Source organism: Panulirus ornatus, chromosome 9, assembly GCF_036320965.1.
Source record: "Panulirus ornatus isolate Po-2019 chromosome 9, ASM3632096v1, whole genome shotgun sequence".
Lineage (NCBI taxonomy): Eukaryota > Metazoa > Arthropoda > Malacostraca > Decapoda > Palinuridae > Panulirus > Panulirus ornatus.
The window spans coordinates 31,640,071-31,654,993 of record NC_092232.1 but is presented as its reverse complement, the minus strand read 5'-3'; the positions used below and the strand labels follow the sequence as shown (position 1 = coordinate 31,654,993).

Genomic DNA, 14,923 nt, shown 5'->3' with positions numbered 1-14,923 from the left:
AAAATCTACAAGTAGAAAACATAAGTTTCAAAAATATTCCATGAAAAAGCAATTCTATACAGCTTCACATATTTTCACTGCAATACTTAAATGCTCCAGTCCCATTCAGTGAGGCCTAACTGGTGTTACAAAACAGAAAGCTTGACTATAAAAATACGAAGAATGTTATCCTTTGAGACAAAACTTATGATGCAAATTATTCATGTACCTGGTATGCCATGGTTTGTCTGCTGTGCCAGCAAGAGATGTCGCCGGGTCAGCTGACGCACTGGTGGATGCTGTCGTACATCTACACTTGCACATACAATACTCTCACCATGGACAAAGAATGAGAGACTGAATGACAAGTGAGTACTGAAAACACAAAAGATAATTAGAATTTTCATATCTTGAAGTTGCATAAGCTTTGTCTTCATGAAAACATCTTAGGAGAAATGTATATTCACACAAAAAAAAGACAACTTAGAAAAAAAATCATCTAACCTACTGCTACCAGGGATACCCTCTGGGCCTTCATAAGGCTGCACAAACCAGCGACCCAGCCTCACAAAATCCCGAGTAAGAAGACACCTGAAATCAAAATACATCATACAAAGACAATATCCAACAGTTTAGCATTATCTGAACAAATTATCTATGAAAAAACTTCCATCTTATCAATTTTTTCTGCAACCTGAAGGGTAATCACACTATATAGTTATATCTGCCACAAAAATCCATCACCTTCATCAAATAGAGAAATACAGGTACAATGTTGAAAATCTACTATACTCAAGACCAAACAATACTTGGATCTTGTTATTTCATGGGTTTCAAAAATACACTATGCACAAACTGTCATCAAAACATATTGCAACCTTAAGTGTTTTTTGTATATCTAAAGCATGTTTAATGATTATTGGTTTGTAACATATACATACTCATTATCTATCTGTCTATCTATCTACCAATCTATATATATTTATCTTTTTATTTATTATACTTAATCACCGTCTCCAAAGTTAGCAAGGTAGCACAAGGAAACAGACGAAAGAATGAATCAACCCACCCATGTACACATGTATATACATACACGTCCACAGATATATACATTTATTTTTTATTCATTTTCCTTTGTTGCTATCTCCCGCATTAGCGAGGTAGCACAAAGGAAACAGATGAAAGAATGGCCCTTCCCACCCACAAACACATGTACATACATACACGTCCACACACGCAAATATACATACCTATACATCTCAATGTATACATATATATATATACACACACAGACATATACATATATACACATATACAAAATTCATACTGTCTGCCTCTATTCATTCCCATCGCCACCTCGCCACACATGAAATAACAACCCCCTCCCCCCTCATGTGCGCGAGGTAGCGCTAGGAAAAGACAACAAAGGCCACATTCGTTCACACTCAGTCTCTAGCTGTCATGTAATAATGCACTGAAACCACAGCTCCCTTTCCACATCCAGGCCCCACACAACTTTCCATGGTTTACCCCAGATGCTTCACATGCCCTGATTCAATCCATTAACAGCACATCAACCCCAGTATACCACATCGTTCTAATTTACTCTATTCCTTGCATGCCTTTCAACCTCTTGCATGTTCAGGCCCCGATCACTCAAAATCTTTTTCACTCCATCTTTCCACCTCCAATTTGGTCTCCCACTTCTCCTTGTTCCCTCCACCTCTGACACATATATTCTCTTGGTCAATCTTTCCTCACTCATTCTCTCCATATGCCCAGACCATTTCAAAACACCCTTCTCTGCTCTCTCAACCATACTCTTTTTATTACCACACATCTCTCTTACCCTTTCATTACTTACACGATAAAACCACCTCACACCAAATATTGTCCTCAAACACCTCATTTCCAGCACATCCACCCTCCTCCGCACAACTCTATCCATAGCCCACGCCTCGTAACCATATAACATTGCTGGAACCACTATTCCTTCGAACATACCCATTTTTGTTTTCCCGAGATAATGTTCTCGACTTCCACACATTCTTCAACGCTCCCAGAGCTTTCGCCCCCTCGCCCACCATATGATTCACTTCTGCTTCTACGGTTCCATCCGCTGCCAAATCCACTCTCACATATCTAAAACACTTCACTGCCTCCAGTTTTCTCCATTCAAACTTACCTCCCAGTTGACTTGTCTTTCAACCCTACTGTACTTAATAAACTTGCTCTTATTTACATTTACTTTCAGCTTTCTTCTTTCACACACTTTACCAAACTCAGTCACCAGCTTCTGCAGTTTCTCACAAGAATCAGCCACCAGCGCTGTATCATCAGCAAACAACAACTGACTCACTTCCCAAGCTCTTTCATCCACAACCAACTGCATACTTGCCCCTCTTTCCAAAACTCTTGCATTCACCTCCCTAACAACACCATCCATAAACAAATTAAACATCCATGGAGACATCACACACCCCTGCCGCAAACCTACATTCACTGAGAACCAATCACTTTCCTCTCTTCCTACACGTACACATGCCTTACATCCTTGATAAGAACTTTTCACTGCTTCTAACAACTTGCCTCCAACACCATATATTCTTAATACCTTCTACAGAGCACCTCTATCATATGCCTTCTCGAGATCCATAAATGCTACATACAAATCCATTTGCTTTTCTAAGTATTTCTCACATACTTTCTTCAAAGCAAACACCTGATCCACACATCCTCTACCACTTCTGAAACCACACTGCTCTTTCCCAATCTTATGCTCTGTACATGCCTTCACCCTCTCAATCAATACCATCCCATATAATTTCCCAGGAATACTCAACAAACTTATACCTCTGTAATTTGAGCACTCACTTTTATCCCCTTTGTCTTTGTACAATGGCACTATGCAAGCATTCCGCCAATCCTCAGGCACCTCACCATGAGTCATACATACATTAAATAACCTTACCAACCAGTCAACAATACAGTCACCCCCTTTTTTAATTAATTCCACTGCAATACCATCCAAACCTGCTGCCTTGCCGGCTTTCATCTTCCACAAAGCTTTTACTACCTCTTCTCTGTTTACCAAATCATTTTCCCTAACCCTCTCACTTTGCACACCATCTCGACCAAAACACCCTATATCTGCCGCTCTATCATCAAACACATTCAACAAACCTTCAAAATACTCACTCCATCTCCTTCTCACAACACCACTACCTGTTATCACCTCTCCATTAGCCCCCTTCACTGAAGTTCATATTTGTTCCCTTGTCTTACGCACTTTATTTACCTACTTCCAAAACATCTTTTTATTCTCCCTAAAATTTAATGATACTCTCTCACCCCAACTCTCATTTGCCCTCTTTTTCACCTCTTGCACCTTTCTCTTGACCTCCTGCCTCTTTCTTTTATACATCACCCACTCATTTGCATTATTTTCCTGCAAAACTGTCCAAATGCCTCTCTCTTCTCTTTCACAAATACTCTTACTTCTTCATCCCACCACTCACTACCCTTTCTAATCTGCCCACCTCCCACGCTTCTCATGCCATAAGCATCTTTTGCGCAAGCCATCACTGCTTCCCTAAATACATCCCTTTCCTCCCCAACTCCCCTTACCTCCTTTGTTCTCACCTTTTTCCATTCTGTACTCAGTCTCTCCTGGTACTTCCTCACACAAGTCTCCTTCCCACTTCCTGCTCACTTACTCTAACCACTCTCTTCACCCAAACATTTTCTCTTCTTTTCTGAAAACCTATACAAATCTTCACATTCGCCTCCACAAGATAATGATCAGACATCCCTGCAGTTGCACCTCTCAGCACATTAACATCCAAAAGTCTCTCTTTTGTGCGCCTATCAATTAACAAGTAATCCAATAACGCTCTCTGGCCATCTCTCCTACTTACATACGTATACTTATGTATGTCTCTCTTTTTAAACCAGGTATTCACAATCACCAGTCCTTTTTCAGCACACAAATCTACAAGCTCTTCACCATTTCCACTTAGAACACTGAACACCCCACATACACCAATTAATCCCTCAACTGCCACATTACTAACCTTTGCATTCAAATCACCCATCACTATAACCTGGTCTCATGCATCAAAACTACTAACACACTCTCTCAGCTGCTCCCAAAACACCTGCCTCTCATGATCTTTCTTCTCATGCCCAGGTGCATATGCACCAATAATCACCCATCTCTCTCTCCGTCCACTTTCAGTTTTACCCATATTAATCTAGAGTTCACTTTCTTACACTCTATCACATACTCCCACCAATCCTGTTTCAGGAGTAGCGCTACTCCTTCCCTTGCTCTAGTCCTCTCACTAACCCCTGACTTTACTCCCAAGACATTTCCAAACCACTCTTCCCCTTTACCCTTGAGCTTCGTTTCACTCAGAGCCAAAACATCCAGGTTCCTTTCCTCAAACATAATACCTATCTCCTTTTTTCTCATCTTCATTACATCCACACACATTTAGACACCCCAATCTGAGCCTTCAAGGAGGATGAGCACTCCCTGCGTGACTCCTTCTTATGTTCCCCTTTTAGAAAGTTAAAATACAAGGAGGGGAGGGTTTCCAGCCCTCCGCTCCCGTCCCCTTTAGTCGCCTTCTATGACACGTGAGGAATGCATGGGAAGTATTCACATATACATATACTTGCTGCCTTCATCCATTCCCATTGCCATCCTGCGACACATGAAATAGCATACCCTTCCCGACACACAGACACACAAGGTAGCACTAAGAAAAGACAACAAAGGCCACATTCGTTCACACTCAGTCTCTAGCTGTCATGTGCAATACACCCGAAACCACAGCTCCATTTCCACATCCACATCCCACAAAACTTTCCATGGTTTACCCCAGACACTTCACAAACTTTACTCACTCATTCTCTCCATGAGACCAAAACCATTTCAACACATCCTCTTCTGCTCTCTCAACCACACTCTTTCTATTACCACACATCTCTCTTACCCTTTCATTACCCACTCAATCAAACCACCTTACACCACATATTGTCCTCAAGCATTTCATTTCCAACACATCCACCCTTCTCCACACAACCCTAACTATAATCCATGCCTCACAACCATATAACATTGTGGGAACCACTATTCCTTCAAACATACCCATTTTTGCTCTCTGAGATAACATTCTCACCTTCCATACATTCTTCAATGCTCCCAGAACCTTCGCCCCCTCCCCAACTCGTTGAATCACTTCTGCTTCCATGGTTCTATCCGATGCCAAATCCACTCCCAGATATATAAAACACTTCACTTTCTCCAGCTTTCCTCCATTCAAACTTACCTCCCAATTAACTTGTCCCTCAACCTTACTGAACCTAATAACCTTGTTCTTATTCACATTTACTCTCAGCTTTCTTCTTTAACACACTTTACCAAACTCAGTCACCAACTTCTGGAGTTCCTCACCCAAATCAGCCACCAGTGCTGTACCATCAGCAAACAACAACTTCCTCACTTCCCATGCCCTCTCATCCACAACAGACTGCATACTCGCCCCTCTCTCCAAAACTCTTGCATTCACCTTCCTACCCACCCCATCCATAAACAAATAAAACAACCAAATATATAAAGTGCGTAAGACAAGAGAGCAAATGGGAACATCAGTGAAGGGGGTAAATGGGGAGGTAATAGCATGTACTAGTAAAGTGAGAGGGAGATGGGGTGAGTACTTTGAAGGTTTGTTGAATGTTTTTGATGATCAGAGTGGCAGATATTGGGTGTTTTGGTTGAGGTGGTATGCGAAGTTAGAGGGTCAGGGAGAATGATTTGGTAAACAGAGAAGAGGTAGTGAAAGCTCTGCGGAAGATGAAAGCCGGCAAGGCATCAGGTTTGGATGGTACTGTGGTGGAATCTATTAAAAAAGGGGGTGACTGTGTTGTTAACTGGTTGGTGAGGATATTCAATGTATGTATGGTTCATGGTGAAGTGCCTGAGGATTACCAGAATGCATGTATAGTGCCACTGTACAAAGGCAAAGGGGATAAAGGTGAGAGCTCAAATTACAGAGGTATAAGTTTGTTGAGTATTCCTGGGAAAGTATACAGGAGGGTATTGATCAAGAGGGTGAATGCATGTACAGAGCATCAGATTGGGGAAGAGCAGTGTGGTTTCAGAAGTGGTAGAGGATGTGTGAATCAGGTGTTTGCTTTGAAGAATGTATGTGAGAAATACTTAGAAAAGCAGATGGATTTGTATGTAGCATTTATGGATCTGGAGAGGGCATATGATAGACTTGATAGAGACGCTCTGTGGAAGGTATTAAGGGTATATAGTGTGGGAATTAATTTGTTAGAAGCAGTGAAAAGTTTTCATCGAGGATGTAAGGCATGTCTACAAGTAGGAAGAGAGGAAAGCGAGTGGTTCCCAGTGAATGTCGGTTTGTGGCAGGGGTGTGTGTTGTCTCCATGGTTGTTTAATTTGTTTATGGATGGGGATGCTAGGGAGGTGAATGCAAGAGTTTTGGAGAGAGGGGCAAGTATGCAGTCTGGGCTTCAGAAGTGAGTCAGTTGTTGTTCGCTGATGATACAGAACTGGTGGGTGATTTGGGTGAGAAACTGCTGAAGTTGGTGACTAAGTTTGGTAAAGTGTGTGAAAAAAGAAGGCTGAGAGTAAATGTGAATAAGAGCAAGGTTATTAGGTACGGTAGGGTTGAGGGACAAGTCAATTGGGAGGTAAGTTTGAATGGAGAAAAACTGGAGGAAGTGAAGTGTTTTAGATATCTGGGAGTGGATTTGGCAGCAGATGGAACCATGGAAGCAGAAGTGAGTCATAAGGTTGGGGAGGGGGCGAAAGCTCTGGGAGTGTTGAAAAATGTGTAAAAGGCAAAAATGTTATCTCAGAAAGCAAAAATGGGTATGTTTGAAGGAATAGTGGTTCCAACAATGTTATATGGTTGCGAGGCGTGGGCTATATATAGAGTTGTGCAGAGGAGGGTGGATGTGCTGGAAATGAGATGTTTGAGAACAATATGTGGTGTGAGGTGGTTTGATTGAGTAAGTAATGAAAGGGTAAGAGAGATGTGTGGTAATAAAAAGAGTGTGGTTGAGAGAGCAGGAGAGGGTGTTTTGAAATGGTTTGGTCACATGGAGAGAATGAGAGGAAAGATTTACAAAGAGGATATATGAGTCAGAAGTGGAGGGAACAAGGAGAAGTGGGAGACCGGATTGGAGGTGGAAAGATGGAATGGAAAAGATTTTGAGTGACCAGAACATGCAGGAGGGTGAAAGGCGTGCAGGGAATAGAGTGAATTGGAACGATGTGGTATACCGGGGTCGATGTGCCGTCAATGGATTGAACCAGGGCATGTGAAGCATCTGGGGTAAACCATGGAAAGTTTTGTGGGGCCTGGATGTGGAAAGGGAGCTGTGGTTTTGGTGCATTATACATGACAGCTAGAGACTGAGTGTGAAAGAACTTGGCCTTTGTTGTCTTTTCCTAGTGCTACCTTGCACACATGCAGGGGAGGGGATTGTATTTCATGTGTTATTACCTCCCCATTAGCCCTCTTCACCAATGTTCCCATTTGTTCTCTTGTCTTATGCACTTTATTTACCGCCTTCCAAAACATCTTTTTATTCTCCCTAAAAACTAATGACTCACTCTCTCTCTCTCATTATATCTGATTGCCATTTCCCACATTAGTGAGGTAGCACCATGATACAAAAGACCCATCCACACATATATACACATATATCAATACATGCACATACACATACATACACTCATACACACATACATACATTTACACACACACTCATGATGATAGTTATGAAGGTGAAATCACAATTTGGTAGTTCATATAATCTTATTAAGCGTAAATTTTCTATACTTGCGGCACAACATGTTTCACGGAAACAAGCCGCCTCATCAGGTGCCAACAATTCATAAAGTTTTTAAATCCCAACAATCCATATATTTGTGGAGGTGTTGTAATGTAAAAACTTTAAGAGCTGGTGGCACATGATGAGGTGGACTGTCTCTGTGAAACATGTTGTTTCAGATGCATAGAAAATTACATAAAATATATGAACTAATGAATTGCGATTTCACCTTCATATACACCTGATCTCTTCTTCTGGCCTAGGAGACTTTCTACAATCTGTACATAGGACTGGAAAAAAATATAATTAAAAAACAAAAATCATGAAATATGAACTAAAGAATCTTAAATAAAACTTAAAAGAAACTACAGAATCATATAATACAGCTGGTTAATAAAAAACAAGATAATCATGAAAGACACTGAGTAGGATAAAAGAAATCTGTTCAGGTATACGAATTCTACATGCCATGCTGACATGCATTCGACCATTGTCCATTATGAGATCCGACCGGCCGGTCAGAACAGAACTTGGAAGTATGTTGAAAGGGGGAGTATATACATAAATATACATATAAACACATGTACATATTCCTACTTGCTTGCCTTCATCATTTCACGGCACCACCCCACCCCACCGGAAACAGCATACCTACCCATAGCATCAGTGAGGTAGCGCCAGGAAATGGAAGAAGAAAGGTCATACCCACTCACACTCATTCTCTAGCTGTTTTGTATAATGTACTGAAATCATAACTCCCTATCCACATTCAGGCCCTGCAGACCTTACCATTGTTTACCCCGGATGTTTCACTTGTCCCGGTTCAGTCCACTGACAGAATATTGATCCCAGTATACTGCATCCTTCCAATTCACTCTTTTCTGTGAAAACATTTCATCCTCCTACTTGTTTAGATCCCAATCGCTCAAAACCTTTTTCACTCCATCCTTCCAGCTCCAATTTGGTCTCCCGCTTCTCCTTGCTCCCTCTGCCTCTGACACATATATCGTCTTTGTCAACCTTTCCTCATTCATTCTCTCTTATATTTCCAAACCATTCTAACACACCTTCTTCTGCTCTCTCCCAACCACATTCTTACCATTAGCACACACCATTTACTCTTTCATTAATAACTCAAACCACATCACACCACATGTCCTCAAATATATCATTTCCAACAAACCCACCCTCCTCCTCTGCACAACCCTATCTATAACCCATGCCTCACACCATAAAATATTCCTTCAAACATATCCATTTATGCTCTCCGAAATAACATTCTCTCTTTCCACACATTTTTCATCACTCCCACAACCTTCATCCCTTCCTCATCCTATGACTCCCTTCCACTTCCAAGGTTCCATTTGCTGCCAAGTCCAATCTCATACATCTAAAACACTTCACTTCACTTCCTCCAATTTTTCTCCATTCAAACTTACATCTCGATTAACTTATCCCTCAACCCTGCTGAACCTAATAATCTTCCTTTTATTCACATTTACTCTCCTCTTTCTCCTTTCATACACTTTTTCCAAACTCAATCACCAACTTCTGCAGTTTCTCACCAGTGCTCTATCATCGGCAAGCAGCAACAGACTCACTTCCCAGGTCCTGTCATCTCCAACAGACTGAACAACCTCCCCTCTCTCCAAAACTCTTATATTCACCTCATCACACATCCATGCCACAGAACAAGCTTCACTGGGAACTAAATTATTCTCTTCTCTTCCAACTTGTACACAAGACTTACACCCTTGAGAAAAACTTTTCAGTGCTTCTAGCTGCTTACCTCCCACACCATATATTCTTAGGACCTTCCACATAGCATCTCTATCAACCCTATCATAAGCCTTTTCCTAATCCATAAATGGCACATACAAATCCATTTGTTTTTCTCATGCCATCTCCCGATCCATAAATGGCACATACAAATCCATCTGTTTTTCTAATGCTGTCTCCTGATTCATAAAAATCAATGTTTTTCTAAGTATTTCTCAGACACATTCTTCAAAGCAAACACCTGATCCACACATTCTCTACCACTTCTGAAACCACACTGCTCTTCCCCAGTCTGATGCTCTGTACCTACGTTCACCCTCTCAAATAATTCTCCAGGTATACTCCTCAAACATATGCCTCTGTAGTTTGAACACTCACCTTTATCCCCTGTCCCTTTGTACAATGGCATTATACATGCATTCTGCAAATCCTCAGGCACTTCATGATCCATACATACATTGAATATCCTTACCAACCAATCAACAGCACATTCACCACCTTTCTTAATAAATTCAACAGCAGTACCATATACTCCTACCGCCTTGCTGGATTTCATCTTCTGCAAGGCTTTCACCACCTCTTCTCACTTCACCAAACTAATCTCCCTGACTCTCTCACTATGCACACCATCCCAACCAAAACACCCTACATCTGCCACTTTATCATCAAACACATTCAACAATTCTTCAAAATATTCCCTCCATCTCCTCACTCCATCACTTCCTGTTATCACTTCCTCTTGCCACCTTCACCAATGTTCCCATTTGTTCCTCTTATCTTGTGCACATTACCCACCTCCTTCCAAAACAACCATTTATTCTCCTTAAGTTTGATGATACTCTCTCACACCAACTCTCATTTGCCCTCTTTTTCAACATTTGCACCTTCCTCTTGGCCTCCTGCTGCTTTCTCTTAAACATACACCTCCCAGTTATTTGCTCTCCTTCCTTGAAAGTACTGTCCAAATGCCTCTCTTTTCTCTTTCACTAGCAACTTTACTTACCACTCACTATGCTTTCTATCTGCCTAACTCCCACCTTTCCCATGCCACATGCATCTTTTGCACATGTCATCAATACTTCCCAAAATACATTCCATTCCTCACCCACTCCCCTCACTTCATTTGCTCTCACCTTCTGTCAATCTAAACTCAATCTCTCCTGGCATTTCTTCACACACATAACCATTCCAAGTTCACTTACTCTCACCACTCCCTTCTCCCCAAAATTCTCATATTTTTGAAAACCTCTAGAAATCTTCACCTTTGCCTCCACAGGATAATGATCAAACATACCACCAGCACATTTCCAAAACGTTTCTCCTTTACATGTCTATCAATTAATACGTCGTCTAATAATACCTGTTGACCATCTCTCCTACTTGCAAATGTATACTTCTGTATATATGTATTTTTAAACCAGGTATTCTCAATAACCAGTATTTTTTTCAGCACACCAATCTACAAGATCTTCAACATTTCCATTCACAAAACTGAATACCCCCTGCGCAACAATTATACCCTCAACTGCCACATTACTCACCTTTGCATTCAAATCATCCATCACCAATACCCGGTCTCGTGCACCAAAACTGCTGACACACTCACTCTATGTATCCTAAAACACTTTCCTCTCATGATCTTGCTTTTTATGACCAAGTGTATAAGCACCAATAATTACCCATATCTTGTTATCTACTTTCAATTTTACCCACATCAATCGAGAATCTAATTTCTTACTCTGTATCACACACTCCCACAACTCATGCTTCAGGAGTAGTGCTATTCCTTCCTTAGCTCTTATCCTCTCACCAGCCCCTGACTTTACTAACAAGACTTTCCAAACCATTCTTCCCCTTTACCCTTGAGGTTTGTTTCACTCAGAGCAAGAACACACAGTTTTCTTTCCTCAAACATATTACCCATCTCTCCTTTCTTCTCATCTTGCATAAATCTACACACATTCAGACACTCCAATCTCAGCCTTCTAGGAGGGTGAGCACTCCCCGCTTGTCTCCTTCTATTTCCTCTTTCAAAAATTGAAAATACCAGAGGGGGAAGGTTTATAGCCCTCCACTCCCGCCCCCTTTAGTCACCTTGAAATGGTTTGGACATATAGAGAGAATGAGACAGGAAAGGTTGACAAAAAGGATATATCTGTCAGAGGCTGGGGAACAAGGAGAAGTGAGAGACCAAACTGGACGTGGAAGGATTGAGTAAAAAAGATTTTGATCAATCATGGCCTGAACATGCAGGAAGGTGAAAGGCATGCATGGAATACAGTGAATTGGAACAATGTGGTATACTGGGGTCAACATGCTATCAATGAACTGACCCAGGGCATGTGAAAATTTTGGAGTAAACCATGGAAAGGTCTTTGGGGCCTGTATGTGGAAAGGCAGTTGTGGTTTTGGTGCATTACACCTGGCACTACCTCACTGACACGGGGTGGCAATGCTGTGGGGTGGAATGGTGCCGCAAATGGATAAATGCGAGTATGAACATGTACATCCCACACTGCCTCACAGGAAACAGCATTGCTACCCACTGTGTCAGCAATGTAGCATCAGGAAACAGACGAAGAAAGGCTACATCCACCCACAATCTTTCTCTAGCTATTATGTGTGATGCATTGAGACCACAGCTCCTTATCCACATCCAGGTCCCATAGACCTTTCCATGGTTAACCCAAGATGCTTCACATGTCCTGGTTCAGTCTACTGACAGCACATTGACCCAGTACACCACATCCTGCCAATTCACTGTACTCTGTGCAAGTCTTTCACCCTCCTGCATGTTAAGGACCCAATCGCTCGACATCTTTTCCACTATATTCTTCCATCTCCAATTTGGTATCCCATCTCTCCTTGTTCCCTCAACCTCTAACATGTATATCCTCTTCCTCAAAACTTCCCTCAGTCATTCTCTCAATATGTCTAAACCATTTCAATACACCATCTTCTCTCAACCACACTCTCTTCATTTCTATACACTTCTCTAACCCTTTTATTACTTTATCAAACCACCTCACACCACATATCATCCTCAAACATTTCATTTCCAACACATCCACCCTCTTCTATACAACCCCATCTAAAGCCCATGCTGAGCAACCACATAATATTCCTTAAACTACTATTCAATCAAGCATACTCATTTTTACCTTCTGAGATAATGTTCTGTCTCTTCACACATTCTTCATCACTCCTGGAGCCTTCATCCCCCTCCCCCACCCTGTGACTCACTTCTGCTTTCATAGTTCTATTCATTGATAAGTCCACTCCCAGATATCTAAAACATGTAACTTCATCCAATTTTTCTCAATTCAAACATTTATTCCAACTAAATTGCCTCTAAACCCTGCTGAACTTACTATTAACCTTGCTTTTATTCACATTCACTCTCAACTTTCTCCTTTCACACACTTTCCCAAACTCAGTCACCAACTTCTACTGTTTCTCAACTGAATCAAGCCGCCAGTAATGTATCACAGGCGAACAACAACAGACTCACTTTCCAGGCCCTCTTATCCCAACAGAATGCACACTCGCCTGATCTCTCCAAAACTCTTGCATTTACCTCGCTCAACACTGCATCTATAATCAAATTAAACAATGATGGTGACACCACACACCCTCACCACAGACCAACCTTCACTGGTAACCATTCATTCTCCGCTCTTCCTACTCATACATATGCATAACACCCTTGATAAAAACTTCTAACTGCTTCAAGGAGCTTACCTTCCACACCATACATTCTTACGACCTTCCAGAAAGCATCTCTATCAACCTTATAATATGCCTTCTCCAGATCTATAAATGCCACATGCAAATCCAACTGTTTTTCTAAGTATTTCTCACACACATTCTTCAAAGCAAACACCTGATCCACACATCCTCAACCAATTCTGAACCCACACTGTTCCTCTCTAATTTTTAATTCTCTGTACATGCCATCACTCTTTCAATCAATACCCTCCCTTACAACTCACTAAATATACTCAACAAACTTATACCTATGTAGTTTGAACACACCTTTATCTCCTCTGCCTTTATACAATGGCACTATACATGCATTCTGTCAATCATCAGGCACTTAACCATGATCCATACATACACTGAATCTCCTTACCACCTAATGAACAACACAATCATCCCCTTTTTTAATAAATTCAACTGCAATACCATCGACTTCCACCACCTTGCCACATTTCATCTTCTGCATGGCTTTCACCATCTCTTCTCTCTTCACCAAACCACTCCCTATGACTCTCTCACTTTGTATATCATTCCAACTAAAAGACGCTTGTGTATTACCACATCTTCAGAGTATCAGTTACAGAGAGAGAGAGAAAAGATACAACATAGGCACAATATACATGGAGCAGGAGGAAATGTGGACTGGGATTAAGTGACCTTGTAATTACTGAGAAGCAAAGATGGTACAAAGGTATGTCATCCACCCTCAAACTAACTTTGACCAGACAACTCCTGTATGATCTCATCCAGGGAAAACCAGACACAAGGTTGACTTATATCATGAAACTTATACTCATGAAAGGTTGATAAAAGTTTTTAAATTTTCTTGACAAATGTATCTAATTTGAACATGTTCTAACTGATACATCATCATCACAGTATTTAATTATGCTGTTTTCTATCATATTTCTTTCATCCCTATCTTACACTTAATAATAAACTTGACATTTTTCCCTTCAACTGTGATTATCTTAATAATGTGATTATTTTAATAATAATAATAAACATGACATTGGACTGCTGGCGTATACTGCACTTATGCTGTTACATCTTAATATCCCATCCCTTGCCTGTTTCACCTCTATAAAATTTGCTGTTTGATAAGTACAACCAGTGATATTAACCAGAGAATTCTTGATTATTATACCTTTAACACTACAATTGTTTTTATATACACGCATTCATGAAAGTCCATGAAGAGACTGCAACAAATTTTACACAGGTGAAACAGAAAAGGAATTGGATACTAAAATAAAATAGCGTACATACAGCGTATGTGCTGGCCAGCAATCCAATGCCTTGTCTGTGTATCTTAGTGAAAATAATCATGAAGCTGAATGGAAAAAAGCAAAAGTTATTGTTAAGGGTAGGGACTGGGATGAGAGAAATATAGTAAATTCCAGCATAAATAAACACTATGATAAAGATGTACTGAACATCAGTCAGGGCTTGTACAAATTAGATCCATTTACTGTAGAAAGCTTTTTAAAGTTTTACCAATTGTTCTTGAGTATAAGCTGCATTATGCAAG

The 14,923-nt window shown here is 40.8% G+C and overlaps 1 protein-coding gene across 1 annotated transcript in view; it reads right to left on the bottom strand.

Moving 5' to 3' along the window:
- The window catches only part of skd (mediator complex subunit skuld), a 722,241-nt gene that overhangs the window by 538,368 nt on the left and 168,950 nt on the right, over window positions 1–14,923 (bottom strand). Inside the window, exons 4-5 of the mRNA XM_071664981.1 lie at window positions 484–570; window positions 209–354 (exon numbers count right to left, since the gene is read on the bottom strand). Of these exons, the coding sequence (XP_071521082.1) occupies window positions 209–354; window positions 484–570 (233 nt within the window). The remainder of the gene's footprint in view (window positions 1–208; window positions 355–483; window positions 571–14,923) is intronic.